The sequence below is a fragment of the Myotis nattereri genome, assembly GCF_964212035.1.
Source record: "Myotis nattereri genome assembly, chromosome: 13".
Taxonomy (NCBI): domain Eukaryota; kingdom Metazoa; phylum Chordata; class Mammalia; order Chiroptera; family Vespertilionidae; genus Myotis; species Myotis nattereri.
The window spans coordinates 57,599,609-57,616,900 of NC_138088.1; the positions used below are offsets into that span (position 1 = coordinate 57,599,609).

The window sequence follows — 17,292 nt, forward strand, 5'->3', positions numbered from 1 at the left end:
CAGAGAGCCCGAGCCCGCCACGCGATAGGTTCAAGGAGGCCCCTCAGCCCTCTGGTGTTAGGTTGTCGTCTGGGTCCAAAACCAGCCTTCTCTAATGAGCTATTAGGATCTGAGCAAAGTACAAGTATTTATTTTTGTAAGTAGCGTGAAAAAAGCATTTGACTGTAAGCAGAAAATACAGCATTTAGAAAAACAAAGGCCACTCCTGGGCACCTTGGAGGTGAAACCCAGCTCATCAAAAGCTATTTGCAGGAGCAGTTTGGATCAAGATTTTTTTTTTTTTAAATGCTTGTTTCTCAATTCTTTTTGAAATCAACATTCGAACCAAGTCCCTTTCTTGAAAGGAGATCGAAATACCTGTTCCACCCCAGAGAGCAACTCATCATTTGAAGAGGCAAAGAGGTGCTGGGGAACCAGCCCGTGCAGGTCTTCGAGGAAAAGGCCCAAGCAGCCCTGTTTCGGCTTGTGTGTGCGTTTTGGAACGGATGCCCGATCCTCAAGTGCCCCACAGAGCACGGCAGGCTCCTCTCTCGGATGAAGAGAGACGTGCCCCGTGATCCCGTCCCTTCTGGGGAGAGCTGGCACTTAGGGAGTTCATTTTAGGGTCCGGCCACCTCGTTCCCAAAGCCCGGGGACCTCGGTCCGCCTGGCGGGGGGACGCCGCGCAGGGCGGGGTGCTGGCTCCGCGTCCGCCCCACATGCTTGAAGGAAAAAGTGCCCCGTAAACCGCAGGCTTTGCTTGTGTGCAGCCTCTCCTGGCTCACACCTCATTATCCAATCATCTAATATTCACCAGCCGTGTGTACACACGCGCCGAGGGTTTCCAAGCAAACGAATTCCCCCTGCTGTCGCCGTGGATGGCTGCCACGGCGTCCTCCGCGCACAGAAAGCGAGGCCGATTATTTACAGTATTGAACACGGGCGCGGGGAGAGCAGCCGGCCACCTTCCCGCGCGGCCCCGCCGCCGCACGCAGCCTTTCATTTTTTTCTCTCCTTGTCACTTGTCCCCTCGTAAACGGCTCCAGCCCTGCTTAAAGCTCCCTGAGCCCTGCCCGGCACCGGCCTGCAGCGCACGGCGATTTGCATGCCAAGCGCCGTAATGCGGTTAGGTTTATGCAATAAGGAGGCCGAATCCAGGCTGTGGGGCTTTCGCGAGCCGAGGGGAACAGATGGCCCTAGGAGAGGTAAAAGGTATAATCCTATCAGCTGGAGTATCAGCCAGCCATCTGGACATCCCAAGCACAATTACAAGACATTTTAGCAGGCAGAACAAAGGAGTCTTCATGAGGCAAGATTAGGCCTGTTTGAGTGCCTCAATATTGTGAATGCAGAGAAAGGTGACGAACGCTGGGGTATTACTCGGGAGAGCTGGCTGATTAAGGGGGACCGGGGCGGAGGCTGCGGATGCACAGAATCCTGGATGTGGTAGCGAGACACCTCCACCCACCCACCCCCCCCCCCAAAAAAAAAAAGGAAGAAAGAAAGAAAGAAAGGCAAAAATCTGGTTGACCATAGTTCTGGTCGACCATGCCGGTGGGCATCAAGTTCCCTCACTTTTGTTCCTTCAAATCTGGGCACCGTGGCCCCCCCTCCCCAGCGAACCAGTCCACGTGGGGGTCTGCGGTGGAAGATGCAGGGGGTCAAGGCCAAGGGTGCTCTTAGCCAGCGCCTCTTCTGGCGGCAGGCTGGAGGGTCCTTGGAGTTAAAAACAGTCTCTGTGGCTCATGTCGGATCTGCAGGGAGGCACGGCCCACCTCCCTCCCGGAGCCTGGCAGCCACAGCGAGAGGAGAGCTCCCAGACCAGGATGTGTCCTCAGGACCTCTTCCCACAGTGGCCCGGGGGGAGAGAGACGGGGGCCCCGGGGGCTCCCTCCCACCCGGCCTGCTCCTCTCCCCCACCTTCAGCTGCGTGCCAGCTCCCGTCATCTGCTTGAGTGTATTGTGCACGTATATCATTAGATCTCTAACGCTGTCTGTGTAATTCATTTTGCCATGGTTCCCACTGAACACATGTTCCCTCTCTATATGTGCATTGAAATGTATGCAAATAACAGGCAGAAGGAAGATGGCTATCGGCGGGCGGCGAGGAGGCCGGGCCAGGCCGGTGTCTCCCCGCCCAGCGGCGCCGCGCCTTCCGCGATGCGCCTTCCACTGGGCCGCAGCTGCCAGATAGCAGTCTCCTGTGCGTGCGTGCGTGCGCGCCGTAGATCCCGGATTTTTTTTCTTCTTCTTCTTCTTTTCTCACCTCCAAAGTAAATTTGTTTACTGTAATTTTTTTTGGTGCGAATTATTTGCCATAATTGGCTGTGCTGATGAAGGTCACCCCCTTCGAGGAGACTTGTCAGTCTTTAGAGAGCTGATCCTTTTCAAATGCTCTCCATGCAATTAAGAAAAGCAAATGTCATTCGGAAGCCTCAGAAATGAAAATTTGTATGAACTTATTAGCATGAAGTCAACAGCGCTAGTTAAGGGCGGGCTCCCAGTGTGTGCTCTGCGCTCCCGCTGCAGAGGGAGATGCTGGCGGAATGAGCAAATATAACCCCCGCTAGTCCGACATTAGAGCAAACAAAGGAAGGTGCATGTCGGCGGGCTGCTCAACAACAATAGCTAATGGTGATTAACTAGACGGTGTCTGCCGATTGCCGCCGTGACCCGGCGGGGAGCCACCACGCGGGCTTCCGGAAAACGCCCGCTTAGGAGGACGTGCGGCCACGTCTGACCCGGAGTCTGAAAAGATGATTCATCTGACGCCGAGCTGCACGGGGGGCTCCGATGAGACAAGCAGTCGGATCAGGCCCCACCGCGGCCTTGGGGGGCACCCGTCTGCGCACACACCCCGGGCAGCGAGCAGGCACTCGGCTACTGGGGGAGTGGGGGGGAGCCCTTCTCTGTCTCCCAGGATTAGTGGCTACTTTTTGGACAGATGTCCTCAGAGGTTGTTGGGAGGAAAACACCAAAGCGGGTCCGGTTCCTCCATCCACGGCTCGTCTTTGCACCCACTCCGCCAGGAAGCTGGGAGGTAGAGGGGACAAGCCCAGGGGTGGCCCAGGGCTGGGGCCTCCTCCTCTCTGTGGATGGAGGCTGGAGGCTGGAGGCCTGGGCCACCTACTACCTCTGGACCCAGCATCAGGCAGGAAACCTGCCAAGTCCTAGGGGCCGCCTACCACCCACCCCACAGGCCACACAGCTGTTCTTTGGGTACCAGTGGGAGAGAGGGAGAGAGGCAGGATGGGCCCAGAGGCCCCAGGACGGCACCAGCCAGTCAGAGAAGGCCCTGCAAGTGACTCGTTTGTGCACTGAGCAGGGATGGGCAGCCAGCGTGTCTAAGGAGCCCCTCCTTTGCAGGGGGCCTGCCTGCAAAAAGCCATCAAAGGCAGGAGACAAGGTCTGCCCCTACCTAGCAGAGGGGCTGATCAAAGGCCGGAACAAAGCAGCCTCCATGAGGCCACAGCTTTCAGCCGGCCTGGCCTCCACACGGGGCTGCTGGGAGCACCTTGCCAGGCCTCCTGCCTGCCTGCCTCCCCAGGCTGTGGCCTCCCGGCCCCTCTCCCCCCTGCCCTCCCTCTACCACCGGAGCCCTCCCCTCCCTCCAGCAGGGCCGCCTGTGCGCAGGCCAGGCCGGCAGCGCCGTTGTAATAACTCATGCAAATGCGAGGGCTTGGGAGACAAAGAGAGGTCAGGCCCGCGGCTCGGGGATTCCTGTCGACAAACAATATTAGATGTAAAACGTGTACCTTTGACAAAAGTATTAATAGAGCGCTTTTGATTGTTTTTCCCTGATGAAAAGTGAAAAGTAGTAATTGTGGAGTGACAGAGGAAAATGAAGTTTTGAACCAAAAGGCAAAGTTCGCGGATGGAAAAGCCCAACCCAATTAGCCCTCCCGAGGAATGGAAATGCCAGGCACTTGCTCCTCCAGCCCCTCAACAGCCTTTTGATTGACTCTGCTCAGACCCGGACAGCGGAGCAGATGAATCGGCGCGCCGCGTGCGCATGAGGCTTAATCATTTGTAATAGTCGTATTTGCCCTGACACATAATTTGCTATTTTTTTTTTCTGGCTCCCTAGTATTCTGCGGCTTGGCCTTTGCTTTATAAAACATTTAATAGTTTGCTTTAAACACATCAGCATGCTGATCTATGATCGCCCTTCGCCCGGCGCCCGGAGGCATGGCCCGCCTCCCCTCCTGCTGCGCCCGGGAGACTCGAGGTGGGCGAGGGCCGGCGTGGCCGCCCGGGCGCTAAAGTCTGCCTTCTCTGTCTTGTGTGAGCAGCCACTCCGTGCATCAAGGCGATCAGTCCCAGTGAAGGCTGGACCACGGGCGGCGCCACCGTGATCATCATCGGGGACAACTTCTTTGACGGCCTACAGGTGGTGTTCGGGACGATGCTGGTGTGGAGCGAGGTGAGCCTGCGCCGCGGGCACTCAGCGGGAGCTTTTCCACGGGGGGGCATGACGGCACAGATACGAGGCGCCCTGTGGCAAATCCCCCTTTCACTGACGCTCCCCGGTGGGTGGGAGCAGAACGCCCCCGCTCAGCCCTGGGGTGCCAGCCCTGTCGTAGGAGGTCCCCCCTACACTGGAACAGCCAGTGCCTGCATCGCCAGGAGCAGGTTTCAGGGGACATATGGTGGCAATTTTCATGTGAATGATGCCCTGTGGCCTTTCCTGCCAACGAAAACCCGGGACCGTTTGCAGATCTTTTCCTTAAAGAGCTCGAGGCCCCGCCTCCCCGGTGACAGCTAGGCGGGGGCGCTCCCAGACGATGGTCCAATTTTGCTCATTTTGGTAATTACGTCTAACCGGCGAGTGTCCCCTCTCACGAGCAGCGCCCTGAAAGCCTGCTCACCGTGTGGTTTTTGTAGCTGATAACGCCCCACGCCATCCGAGTCCAGACCCCGCCGCGGCACATTCCTGGCGTCGTCGAGGTCACCCTGTCCTACAAGTCCAAGCAGTTCTGTAAAGGCGCTCCAGGGCGGTTTGTCTACACCGGTGAGTTCCCCTTCTTGGCGTTCGTGGCAAAGCAGTAGATGCCCCTTAGGTTGGCACAGGCGGGCGCTGCGCGCAGAGGCTGGGGGAGGCCCTGGGCCAGGGGCAGGATTTTGTCAGCAGCCGTGTCTGTCCCCGTCCGAGCTGGAGAGACGCCATGGACAGATGCGGCCCCCGCTGGGCATGTGACCTGGGGCCCCTCTGTTGTGGCCCTCGGCCTTCTCACCTTGAAAGCCAGGCTGGGCAGGGGTGGGGGGCGGTTGTCGGTAACAGGTCACCCCAGCTCTCATCCTGTGGCTGCCCAAGTGATGTCACCGTTGCTCATTTGCACAAGCTGAGACTCAGAGGTTCAGTCATGTGCCCAAGGCCACACACCCTGTAAAGGAGGGGCCTCCGACGCACGCCAGGTCTCTGTTCCAGGCCTGGTCACACACATGCCTTACGCTGCTTCTGCGAGGGTTTTAGAGAAACTGCTACCGTCAGAAGGGTTGCCTCTGCAGTGACTGTTGGTTATCGGAAAGTTGCTTAGTTGACAGGATTCCTTCGAGCTTGCTGTGGAGAGAAGCCATAAGTAAGTGTAAGCCATGTTAGGACTCCATTTCTGTCCTAGCCAAGTGCAAACACTGTCATCTTTGAGAAGTCTATTTAACGATGGGCAGTACCTGCTGAAACCCGGGAGGGCGACATGGACAAGGACTCGTCCCTGAAGCGTTGTGGCCGTGACGTGTACGAGGGCGGCGGGAGACCATAGCGGGAGCCTGGGCTCAGGGCTCCCACAAGCTGTCACCAGCGGCAGGACGCCCTGGCAGGTCTGGCCTCCCAGCCAGATGGAAGGCTGTCCTCTGTCCGGCAGGCAGGTGACGTGGGCTCGAGGTCCCTCCCACTTTGGAGTGTGAAGAGAGTGGGGGTTCCTCACGCACCCCGATTTTAGGAAGGACTGAGTGTGACATGCAGAGTGTAAATGCTTTCAGCGCCCACTTTCCAGGAGACCAGGGTCACCCCGGGCCAGCCTGGGCTGCCAGCAACACCTGGGGTCCTTGACGGGGGAGGGTGCCTTCTCTTTGAGCCCCTCAGCCCCTCCATGTGGTCAGGGTGTGCGTGGGGGTACCTGCCCCACACCAGGGGTACCTGCCCCACACCAGGGGTCGCTTCCTCCCAGGGGACTAGCACGGCCCCCACCCCCAACCCCTTGCGAGTCCAGAGCTGCCCAAAACCCAGGACAAGTGCATTGGCCACAAAGCTGTGGGTAGTGTGCCAGCCCCTCCTGGTCGGGGTGCTCCTGGCTCTTGGAAAGGCCCAGGGCTGGAGGGGCAGCCTGTGCAGCTTGTGGGGCACCTGGTGTATGAAAACGTACAGTCACGCAGAGGGCTGTACCCTTGGCACTTGGAGAGCACATGCCCGCACTCAGCAGGAGACTGGGCTGTGGGCACGGGTCCCGGGGCGGGGAGGGGGGGGGCGTCTGGAGGCCTCCCTGGGCGGTGCCTCTCTCAGCACCTCTGCTCGGCCAGTGTCCTGTGCGCTGCAGCCGTGTCCTGTGTGCTGCAGCCGCGCCCGCCCCCACGCTCCGCGTGCCTCTCCCTGACTGCTGGCCGGGGGGCCGCGCGTCTCTGGGTTTCTGGCCTTGAACTTCAGGCTGCGGAGGCAGCGGGGCCCGCTTTGCTCTGCTTGGTGTTGACTGGGGACCTGGCGCCATGCTCCGACCCAAGTGCCGCTTCTGCTCGGCCCCACCCGCGGGTTTGTGAGGGTCAGGGGGCACTTAGGGGCGTGTCCGACCCACGGTGGAGTGGTACCCGGCGAGCGGTGCCTCCTGTGGACAGTTTGCAAGGTACTGCTTCTGTCGGGGTCCCGAGCCCCTCAAGGGAAGGGGCCTTTATTGTCCACTCAGGAGCCATGCCACATGTCTGCCACGTGACACATGCTCCTCGGTGGCCGCGGGGCACCAAAGGGAGCGTGGATGTGTGTGGCAGGACCGACCTGCTCTGCACAGACATGGGTGGCGAGACCGCTTGTTCCATTGGACTGTCGGGCCCTCGGGGTTCAGTCCGCCCTGCCCCCCCCCATGGGCCTCAGTGGGTCCTTGCATCGACCAGACCTTGGCATTCAGATTTCTGCACGTGTGGGCTTTTCAGAGGGAGGCGGGCTGGCTGTGGGCGATGGCTCCTCTTTTCTGAGCACTCTGGTCCCAGCGGGGAGAGCAGGGCCCTGGGCTGAGCATCATAAACAAAGGTGCCTTTGGAAAATGCGCTGGGAGGAGCCGCCTGTCACTGGCCAGTGGGTGTCGCGTGGCGAGGGCCAGCTCCAGGGCCAGTGTGAGGGGTGTGGCTATCCCAGCAGCTCTCTCTGTCACCCTCTTTATTTAAAAAAATGTTTTTATTGATTTTTTACAGAGAGAGGAAGGGAGAGGGATAGAGAGATAGAAACATTGATGAGAGAGAAACATCATCAATTGGCTGCCTCCTGCACACCCCCCGCAGGGGATGGAGGCCGCAGCCCGGCATGTGGCCCGATCGGAACCGAACCAGCGGCCTCTTGGTTCCTGGGTTGATGCTCAACCGCTGAGCTACACCGGCCGGGCTTGGCCACTCTCTGTGCTCTCCAGCTGGCCAGGACCCCTTCCTTGGCCAGCCACCTCCTCGGGGAGTTCTGGGGTGTTCTACGCCACCCTCCTCCACCCCATGGGAAGGAGTTTAACCCTGAGTCAGGTCCATCAGCCACCCAGTGGCCCGTCTTCCACTCCCCAGTGGACATGGTGTCCACTCCAAGCGGACTGGGCTTGTTGGGCCCGACGTGCAGGGGCCCGGCTGCCCAAGGCTTCGGGATTTTCTCCACCGAGCCGAGCGTTCTCCCACGGATGGGCCTTCAATGGAGCCATTCAGCGAGCGGGGCCTTTGCTAGCAGAAGGCTAATTTACGGCCTCCCCCACCCCAATCATTAACGGGAATATGCATTTCAAACGCCGTGTAAGGGATACGGGCCTACACGCCCAGGGAGCGGAGGTGAGCTGGGGTCGTAGCCTGTCTGACCTGGAAGCTGCTGTCTGACTTGCTTGCCCTGAAATTGATGGGGACAAAGAATAATCGCTGGGAACTGCGCCCCTGAAAGCCGAGCCCGCCTTCTGCACCGGGCTCAGGGCAGCCCCTGCAGGGAGGGCACCGTCCCCTGGGCATCTGGCTCCCATCAGCGCCCCCGCCCAGAGGCTGCAGGGACACCCTGGTGGTGAGCCTTCCCGCCAGCAGCCGCCTTGGATAAGGAACCTGAGCCCAGGAGGAACCCCCCCTACCCCCCCCGCAGGGGCGAAGGCCTAAGTGATCTGTTTATGGGGATCTGAGAAACACCAGGTTCCTCGGGCCCAGGCCCGGTCCCTCAGCCCCGAGTGGGTGTGGCGCTCCCCGAGGGCCCCGCCCAGGGAAGGGGAGGTGGCCAGGCCCATCCACAGGCCCCTTCGCCTGCTGCCTACACTACAGACACAGTTACCTGGGGAAGCAGTGGCCATTCGGTTGATTAGCCAGTGAATTAAAAGAACGAGTCACAAGTGACATGTCCGGCTCCTCCCTCCCAGGCCCGCGCATTCCCAGCGAGCCTCACCCCTGTTGTGAGGTCAGAAATGAGAGAGCGGGAGCCATTTCCAAGCGGCTAGCACTTAGGCGCAGAATTAACAATCACTCTGTATGTAATTGCCAGTTAATAGTAAATTGCCTTCTAGACTGTAAAATGCAGTATAAACGCCGGGCCCCTAAAATTAAATTAATGAGATATTCGCTGCGTTTAAAAGTGAAGAGTGCAAATTGATACCTGAGTGCCACGCTTGTTTTAATATTTGTCTAATCGCGTCTCGTTTGCTTGTTTAATAATAATTACCGAGGTCCCGGAACAGCCTACCTGAGACGCTCACGCCCGCTAACCGGGCAGACTGACCCGTCTCCCGCCCCTCGCTTCCCCAGGAGAAACCCATCCGATGGGCAGGGCCCACAGAATTCTTCTTTAAGTAGAAGAGAAGCTTTGCGGTGTTATTTGATAAAGACAAATTGGAATTTGTCTGCTTCGAACTGAAGCTATGTGAGGGTGGACGCTACCTTTGCAGACACGTGTCCAGGTGTGGGTGTCCGTGCACGAGTGTGCGTGTGACTTGAGGCGTCCGTTTGGCGGGACGGGTTCCCGTCGCACAGAAGCAGTGAAGCTCATGGGTGGTGGCGTCCCTTCCAGGGGCTCCCCAGGACGCCAGGGCCACTCATGGGGGCTCCTGCTCTTGAACTCTTGGACCCAATGTTTGGCGGACCCACTCTCATTTTAGCAATTTCTTTTGCTCAATTAGAGAAATTATCATAAATTACCAGGAGTCAACACGTCGTCTGCCGCGGGCCAAGCCCAGTCGCGAAGGGAGATGTTGGCGGCCGCTGGTAAACGCGTCCAGGGCGGGCACAGACGGAGCTTGTCTGCAATTTATTTCCTGGACGGGGACATACACATGATTATTTCCCGCACCAAGACGTGCATTCGATTGCAAGCGTATGAAATCGTTCCTCAGCCAGTCATTGCTAACAGTTTGTGTGCTTTCTGATACACTATTTACGTTTCCTGCTTTTTTGATTTAAAAGAGTCAGATTGTGCCTTAAACGGGCGACACGTCAGGTCCCCGGGTGCTGTCCCGGCAGCGCGGGTGGCAGTTTCCTTCCTGTGCCCGCGCCACGGCCCCCGGCGGACTCCGCCGTTTAACCCCCACTCCACTCGCCCCTTGAAGGGTGCTCGTAGTCTGAAGTGTCTTGAAGATCTTTGTGCACATTGAGATGCGATTCTGTCAACAGCGGGGGACGCACTGCAGTCAATAGCGCCTGCGACCACAGCCAGCCAGGAGCTGTCGCCCCGGCCAGCGCCCTGCAAACAAATGGCTGTCTCCCCACAGCAGCCGGCCAACTGCCGCCCGAGACCAGATACTCTGACTGTGCCCCACCCGGGCTAAGCCTCCCTTCGGTGAAACCCGGGGTCAGGCCACATTCCCAACCCCCTCTGGGGACACGGTGGGGAAACAGGTATTTTAATCATGGGTCCTGGAGTTGGGGACACTTCCAGCCAATTCAGTTGGCTACTCCTGGGCGCCCCCATCTGTCCCGGCCCACGAGGCCCAGTGGTGCTGGTGGGCCCTTGCCGAGCCCTCTCCGCAGCCTCACTGGCTCATGGTTGCCGCGGGCCGTTGGAGGGGCCCTGGGGGAAGTCCGTGCTCCCTGCAGGGCCGACACCCTTGCTTTAGTATGTGGTGCGTTATGTGGCAGGATAGGCTGGCGCATGTCTTTTCCACTCAGCCTCTCTCTAGACCTGCCCACAATTGGGGGGCTGGGACAGTGACCCAGATACCGCAGAATGTGACAACGCGGCCTCTCCTCTCAGCAGCCCCTACCTTTGCTCTTGTCACTTGCTTCCCTGTTGGTGGTAGATGGCCAGCCTTCCCCAGCGACAGGGACGGGAGGGCCGCGTGGGGGTCATTCCGGGCTCCCGAGGGCCGCAGGGAAGGGAGAGGGCCCACCTGCGCATCGGGCGACACGGCGCAGACAAGACATCCGGGATGGCCATCAGGTCGTCTGCGAGGGTGCTGAGTGGGTGCTGGACGGACAGACTCCCTGGCTGCCGGGGTCGCGGCCGTGCCCTCGCTCCCCGTCTCCACGGAGGCGGGAAAATGAGGCCCACTGCGTGTGCTGTTGCACAAGTAGACGATTTGTCCTAATCAGTGACACCCATTTACTAGAATTGCTTAAAATGAACTATACCTCATACAGAAATCGCACACTTAGAGAGTTCCATTCATCATCTGAAAATTGAGGCCAGTAAACTTTTCTGCTCCTCCGGTGGGATCGCAGGCACGCATCAAAATGTTAAAAATGATTGGTGAGAGGGAGCTGTCACCCATTTATCAAGGAAAAGAACATTATTTGCTAATTTCCCAACCAGGCTGGTGACAGGGTGCTTCGTCTTTGGACCCTCGGTGACCAGCATGGCCTTTCTGTTATTAGTACAAGTCAAGCGCTTTTGGGCAGTCGCTAACAAGACACATTTGTCTGTCATCAGAGGGGCTGTGGTTGCTTTCCAAGTGGCTGTGACCAAAGTCGGCCCCCCGCGCCCCGATTGGCTGCACTCTCCGGGCCGCGCTCACCCCGGAGGAGACACCGAGGGATAAATCACCAAGTTTCCGTGTCAAGGTGAAGGTATCGACTCTCCGGCACCCAACCTGACAGAACGCAGCCCCGCGGAGACAGCCATTCATCTTCCCCAAAGGACAAAAGGGTCATCGGGCAGCTGTGGGGAGGCGGCGGGCGGGGAGGCGGCCTGGCCCTCAGCCGCTGGGCCAGGCCCGGTGGGCAGGGTCCCGCCTCGCTGCCCGCCGCCCAGGAGGCGCGGGGAGGGGAGGCTTGGAGGACGGGCCCCGTGTGGGTTGGAGCCGCGTTCAGGTTGGTCAGGTGCAGGTGGCACTTCTGAGATCAGCGTGGGAAGGGCCCGGGGAGACAGGGATGGCGGGCAGCGAACCAGTGACCGTTTGGAAGCCCAGCCAGGTGACTGACCAACCTGAGTGCTAAGTAACGCCAAGATGACGGGGTGCAAAAACGACGGAGAGAATGCCCCTCAGCTCGCCCATGAGGACCCAGAGCCCGTGTCCCAGGGACCCCGACACAGAGTGTGGCCCTGCGGACAAGCAGCAAGTGGACGTCTGTGGCCCCCCGCAGATGGAACGGGAACTGGACAGCGCGCGTTGTTTCCTGCTGCCTGGCCTGTCCCGAGAACCGGCCGCCGCTCCACGGCCGGACGTGCGGACGGACAGGCCGCGGCTGGAAGTGCACGCGGTGGCTGTCCCCGGAGGTGGGCCTCGCGCTCGCCCCCGAAACCTTGATGCTGGAGGTCGTGGACCTGTCCCCACTCATCTGCTCCCGGCCGAGAGCCCCAGAGCTCAGGCCGAGGAAAAGTCTATTGAAAAAATCTTTCTCCGAGTCAGTTGTAGAAAATGCAAAACCCGAACTTTCTGAGCATGGAAGGCTGTTAGTGAGCACTGTCTGTGACGTGGGCCCGAGTTTCCATGCTGACAACGAGCGAGCGTGTGCGTGACTCGGGTCCGGGACCCTGAGCGTGTGTGTGACTCGGGTCCCGGGGCCCTGAGCGTGTGCGTGACTCGGGTCCGGGGGCCCTGAGCGTGTGCGTGACTCGGGTCCGGGGCCCTGAGCGTGTGCGTGACTCGGGTCCGGGGGACCTGTGCGTGTGCGTGACTCGGGTCCGGGGGCCCTGAGCGTGTGCGTGACTCGGGTCCGGGGGCCCTGAGCGTGTGCGTGAGGACGGCACGTGCTCTGGGAGGCTCGCTGGAGAGCGTGTCAGATGCTAACACAGCCGCTTCCGCCTCCACGGCGGGCCGGGCAGGGCTCAGTGACGCGGGCCCAGGCTGTTTGGAGGAAGGTCCCTCAGGCGCGCCTGGCGGTGGGTCGCTGGTCCTCTCCTCCCTTCCAGACGCCGCCCTCCTCATGCCCTGCCCTGCGCACGCCGCAATCCCACTGTCTGGCAAGGGGGCCCCCCCGTGGGGTGCTCTCCTCCCCCCGCATCAGATGACCAGTGAAGATGGGGAGTCAGGCACTGAGGTGGTTAGATGTGGGGGATTCTGCCAGAGGCCTTCTCCATCTTTTCACCCTTTTCCTTCCAAGGAAGGCCCTGCCCGGGCACCCCGCTCACCGCCCTGCCCTGGGACCTCCCCCTCGCCCCCCTGCCCAGGCACCCCCCTCGCCGCCCTGCCCAGGCACCCCCTCGCCCCCCTGCCCAGGCACCCCCCTCGCCCCCCTGCCCAGGCACCCCCCTCGCCGCCCTGCCCAGGCACCCCGTGCTGCACTCCTCCCGTCTCCTGGACCATGCGCCTGGCGCTGGGGATGAGCAGGTGCGTTAGCTGCGATAACCACTCCCCCCTGGTTTTGAAGACCAACTCGGTGTTTTCTGATGAGCACGTCCCTGGTACAGACACGTCCCAGGCACCCCTGTGGGGCCTGCCGGCGCCGGGCTGGTGAGCAGGCACCTGCACGGGGGGCGGGGGGGGGGGGGGGCGGGGCAGGGAGCTCCTGGTGTTACTGTGGCTGAAGGGCGGCCACCACGGGGTGGCCTAGTGTTCGCTCCACAACATGCTGGGCCTCGGGCGACAGTGTCCCAGACTCTCAATTTGCCTCGTGTGTTTGTGGTCAGTTAAAACGTGGTCAGTTAAAGCGGAGGTTACTTCACAAAGTGACTTGCTTCACCACGAAATACCACGAAAGCGAGATGCCCACGTGTGAGGTGCTGTCCCGCCCATGGGGAGCTCACACGCTCCTTCTGTGGTCACAGTCCCAGCGACTGCATCCCGGACGCCGTCCCCACGCCCTGCCTCTCGTCCTCGCTGACCCAACTCCGTGACTGTCCACGTCACTTCCTTCTTCTGCGCTCGGGAAACACCAGCTGACATTCATCGCTGTGGCCGGCGTGGTGTCGGAGGATGTGACATTGAAGGTCACAGTCACCAGGACTGGGTTCCTGCCGCTCAGTGTCTGCCCGATGCCACCTGGGCCAGGCGGGCGGGCAGGTGGCCCAGAGAGGGAGGTGCTGTTGGTGCTGGGGGTGGGGAAGCGGCGGGGCCTCCCCCACAGCCGGGCTCGGGGCTCACTGAGGTGTCTGCTGCTCAGCCACGTGTACAGCCACGGACAGAGCAGGTGGAGAGACGTTAATAAAAGTCATGAATGGGGTGGGGTTCTTTGAGCAGAGGGACGGCTGAGGCTCCCTGAGATTTTCTTGGGGGTCCTCTGGGGGGCCGTGTGCAGGGAGCAGGAGGAGTCGGGGGGCCGGTCAGGCGGGTATAGGCAGGGCTGCCATGGGGGGGGAGGAGCTCGGGCGCCCCCACAGGGGCCTTCTCTTCCCCACACGTTTGGGATTTCAGGGGCCCTGGTGTGAAAATAGGGCTGTTGTACGTGAGACACGTGACCCAGAATTCTGGGCGCAAGGACGGTGTTTGGGGATCCCAGTGTTTACGTTGTCTGGGCGAGGTCTTTACGGCTCCGAGAACATTCCTTTTCTTTATTCAGCCGAGAAAGCGGGAGGTGAACACGCCTTCGTGGAGGCTGAGAGGCGGTGCTGTCGGGAAGCCTGTTCCCTCTCCCTGCCCTTCCCCGCAGCGGGGCCACACCCGGGAGGTCCCCCGCTTTACACAGGTGCCAGGCGGCATTCGGACCACGGAGGCCCTTCCCGGCACAGGCAGCGCTGGCCCACAGACGCTAAGCCAGACAGAGAGGTTACGCTCGCGTAAAATGGGGTTTTTTATTCGGGTCTAGGTCACAGAACAAAACACCCACCCATTCAAAGTGTGCACGGTTGTTAGTCTATTCACAGAGTTGTGCAGCCACTAATCTACTGAGGAACATTCTCAACACCCAGGGAGGAACTCCGTACCCCTCAGCAGTCAGCCGCTCCTCCTGCTCCCTCCCCCACCCAGGCGGCCACCCATCTCCTTCCTGTCTCTGTGCATTGGCCTCTCCTGGACGTTCTGTGCAGTAGATGGTCCTTTGTGGCAGTTTCAAGGCTCCCCCGTGTTGCAGTGTGGACCAGGGCCTCCTCCCTGAGCCCGGCTGCGTAGTACCCCAGCATAGGATGGACCCCATCCTGTTACCCAGTCGTCAATGACGGGCACTTGGGTATCACCAGTCATGCTGCTCTGAGGTATTTGTGACCAGGTTTTTGTGTAGACATATGAGAAACATTACGCTCACTTCGGCTTCTCAAAATCACCATTTTGATACCTTCACCTTGTATCCTGTAACCTCAGGAAGCCCCCCATTGTGACTCATTATTTTGCGCACCTACTGTGTGCTCTGCACTGAGTAGGGCAGGTGCCATGACACAGGGTGATGGCCCCACCATCAAGGAGGAGGACGGACCCTGAACAAGAGCATAGGTGGCCTGGGAAGCCCCATGGGGGGCTGGCGGCTTCGGGAACACAGGCCGTTCTGGGCCAGGGACACCTGGTCTGGGGAGGGACGAGCTCTCGTAGCTCATTTTCCAGCTCACCTTCTAGTGGAGGTTTTTACACTCGTGTGATGTGTGCAAATCCGTTGCCCGATGGTCCTCCACAGAGCGTTGCCCACTGGGTTTTAAGTCCCCTCTCCCAGTATCTTTAAGCGGGTGGATGACACCAGACACTCGACTGTTTCTTAGAGAAAAGGGACCCCGCGTGGGGCGCCTGGCCTTGATTTCTTCTCTGGCTTCTCCTTTGCCTTGCTCACAGCCCTTCTGTCCATGGGGAGCGGTAATATTTGCTAGAACAGCCTCGAGGGGGGATGCGAGGGCTCATGGGGTGGCCCAGCCACGTCCCTACCTCAGGGCCGCACTGTGGGGAGTTGTCCCCGGGGCAGACTAAGGTGGCTTAGTGCCCACCGGCCAGGCCTGAGGTAGGGGCTAGTCAACAGGACTCTAAAAGCCGCAGTCCCGTGCGTTCGTGGAGGAAATGAAGAGAATTGTTTCGGTGCAACCCAGCAGCTGTCAGCCAGGGTGTTTTGGTAGCAAGGGAGGTGAGCTGTCCCCTTTCTGCACTAGCTGTCCCCTTTTCACAATGCCGCCGTCCGCTGCCTGGCGTCGGCGAGTGGCCGCGGGGCCCTGTGCACACCACACGGCCAGCGGGGCCGTCTGTGTGCATGTGGAACCGTGTTCCCCATGCGAGCGGCGAGGGGTGCCCGTCCTCCAATTAGAAGTCAAGCGAGGCGCTTGCCCGTCCTTGCAAGTCTTGGTTGCGGACAGCGCCCTTTGCTTAGCGGGTTGGAGGGCCATCTGGGGCAACCGCAGTGAGGATCAGAGGCCGGCCCCGGGCGGGTGAGCCACCCCATGCTGGGGCGCTGGAAAAGCCACGTCAGTTTGATGAGGGCAACCTAGGGTAAGCCGCTTGGTGTCGAAGAAGGGGCACCCCGAGACTTCTGGTCGGTGTCCAGGGGTGGCCCGCTGCCCCGGGCCAGGCCCCGGCGAGCAGGCCAGTTGCCGGGGGCAGCGCCTCCTGGCAAGCGATGCAGAATCGCTGGCCTTTGTGCTGCCGGGCGTGCCACGGTGCCTGGCTCGCCCTGCCGGGCGCTGTGATTGAAATTCATTGCCAAATTTATTGAGAAATTAATGAGAAAAGCTGCAAAGTATTGACTTTGAGAGGAAAACACAACTCATCTTGAATGAGGAGGAAAATGCAGCAATAATTTAGCCACTATTGATTTGGCCCTGTCCATGTATTGATCTTCATTTTACAATATTAATTTGCACCTGCAATCGGCTGCAAAGGGAACCGATTTCATTTCGTGGCCGCGTTAATGTGCAAAGCATTAGGTGCTCTTAAGAAGTGGGGGTATTACAGGTCACGTCGGGAAGGCAGATTCCCCCCCCCCCCATTTTTGCTTGTTACTGAAATAGACTAAAAATTAATTTTTTTGTCGGACAAAATATGAAAGCAGAAACCCATCTAAAATGCGGCCCTCCTCTAGGCTGCCCTGACCGCGTTTCATCCGCGCCAGGAGCCGTCAGCCGCCTGAAACTCCAACCACCTCTCATCATCATGCCCGGATCAGTTCAAAGTTCATGAAATTTCTATGAGCATTGATCTCGCCCCATTGATTTTTTTTTTTGCAGCAGATCTTTGAAATTTTAATTTCCCGAGCATCTGAATTTCTTATAGATGAAATGCACTTGGAGGAGACAGTTGATGATAAAGTGGAGAACTTAGCATCATTTTAAAGCCGAAAAAAAGGAGGAAAAAAGCAGGCCTTTGCAGACTCTGTGTAGGGTTTCTGCCGCGGAGTGATGGAGGGGCTCTGGCGGGGTGAGGCATTCAGGGGGAGCCAGACACCGCTTTCGTCTTCGGTGGCCACACATTTTTAATGCCACTTTTTTATACAGTCATTTTTGAAAGAAAAGCTATCTGGAGAAGCCAGCGGGACAGAGAGACATTCTTCACCGCGCGATCATTTGCTCACAGCAGTCTTTATCACCTGGTCAAGTTCACCTAGTTACTTATCAGTGGGACATTTAATAACCTCAAGGTGATATAATTGCTATTGGCATTTTCCCCCCTCGGATTCAGCTGGTTAATGTGTAAACTACTTGTCAGCAAATAGCACTTTGTCACTGAAATCACTAACACCCTCTAGAGGGATGTCTTTGTATTGAGCAATTTAATTTTACTTTATTTAATTTTTACACATTACAACCTGTGTTCATTCAGGCACACGGAAGGCGTGCAGTCTGCTGGGGCAGGGCCTGGGTCCCCTGTTCGGAAAACACACTATATCTTATTTAAC

The 17,292-nt window shown here is 59.0% G+C and overlaps 1 protein-coding gene across 4 annotated transcripts in view; it reads left to right on the plus strand.

Moving 5' to 3' along the window:
- EBF3 (EBF transcription factor 3) overlaps window positions 1-17,292 on the plus strand; it is a gene marked incomplete at both ends in the record, with an annotated part of 114,028 nt that overhangs the window by 80,265 nt on the left and 16,471 nt on the right. For all 4 annotated transcript variants that reach the window (XM_081105392.1, XM_081105391.1, XM_081105393.1 and 1 more), the window contains 2 exons: window positions 4,272-4,402; window positions 4,864-4,990. In XM_081105392.1, coding sequence (XP_080961518.1) covers window positions 4,272-4,402; window positions 4,864-4,990 — 258 coding nt within the window. The remainder of the gene's footprint in view (window positions 1-4,271; window positions 4,403-4,863; window positions 4,991-17,292) is intronic.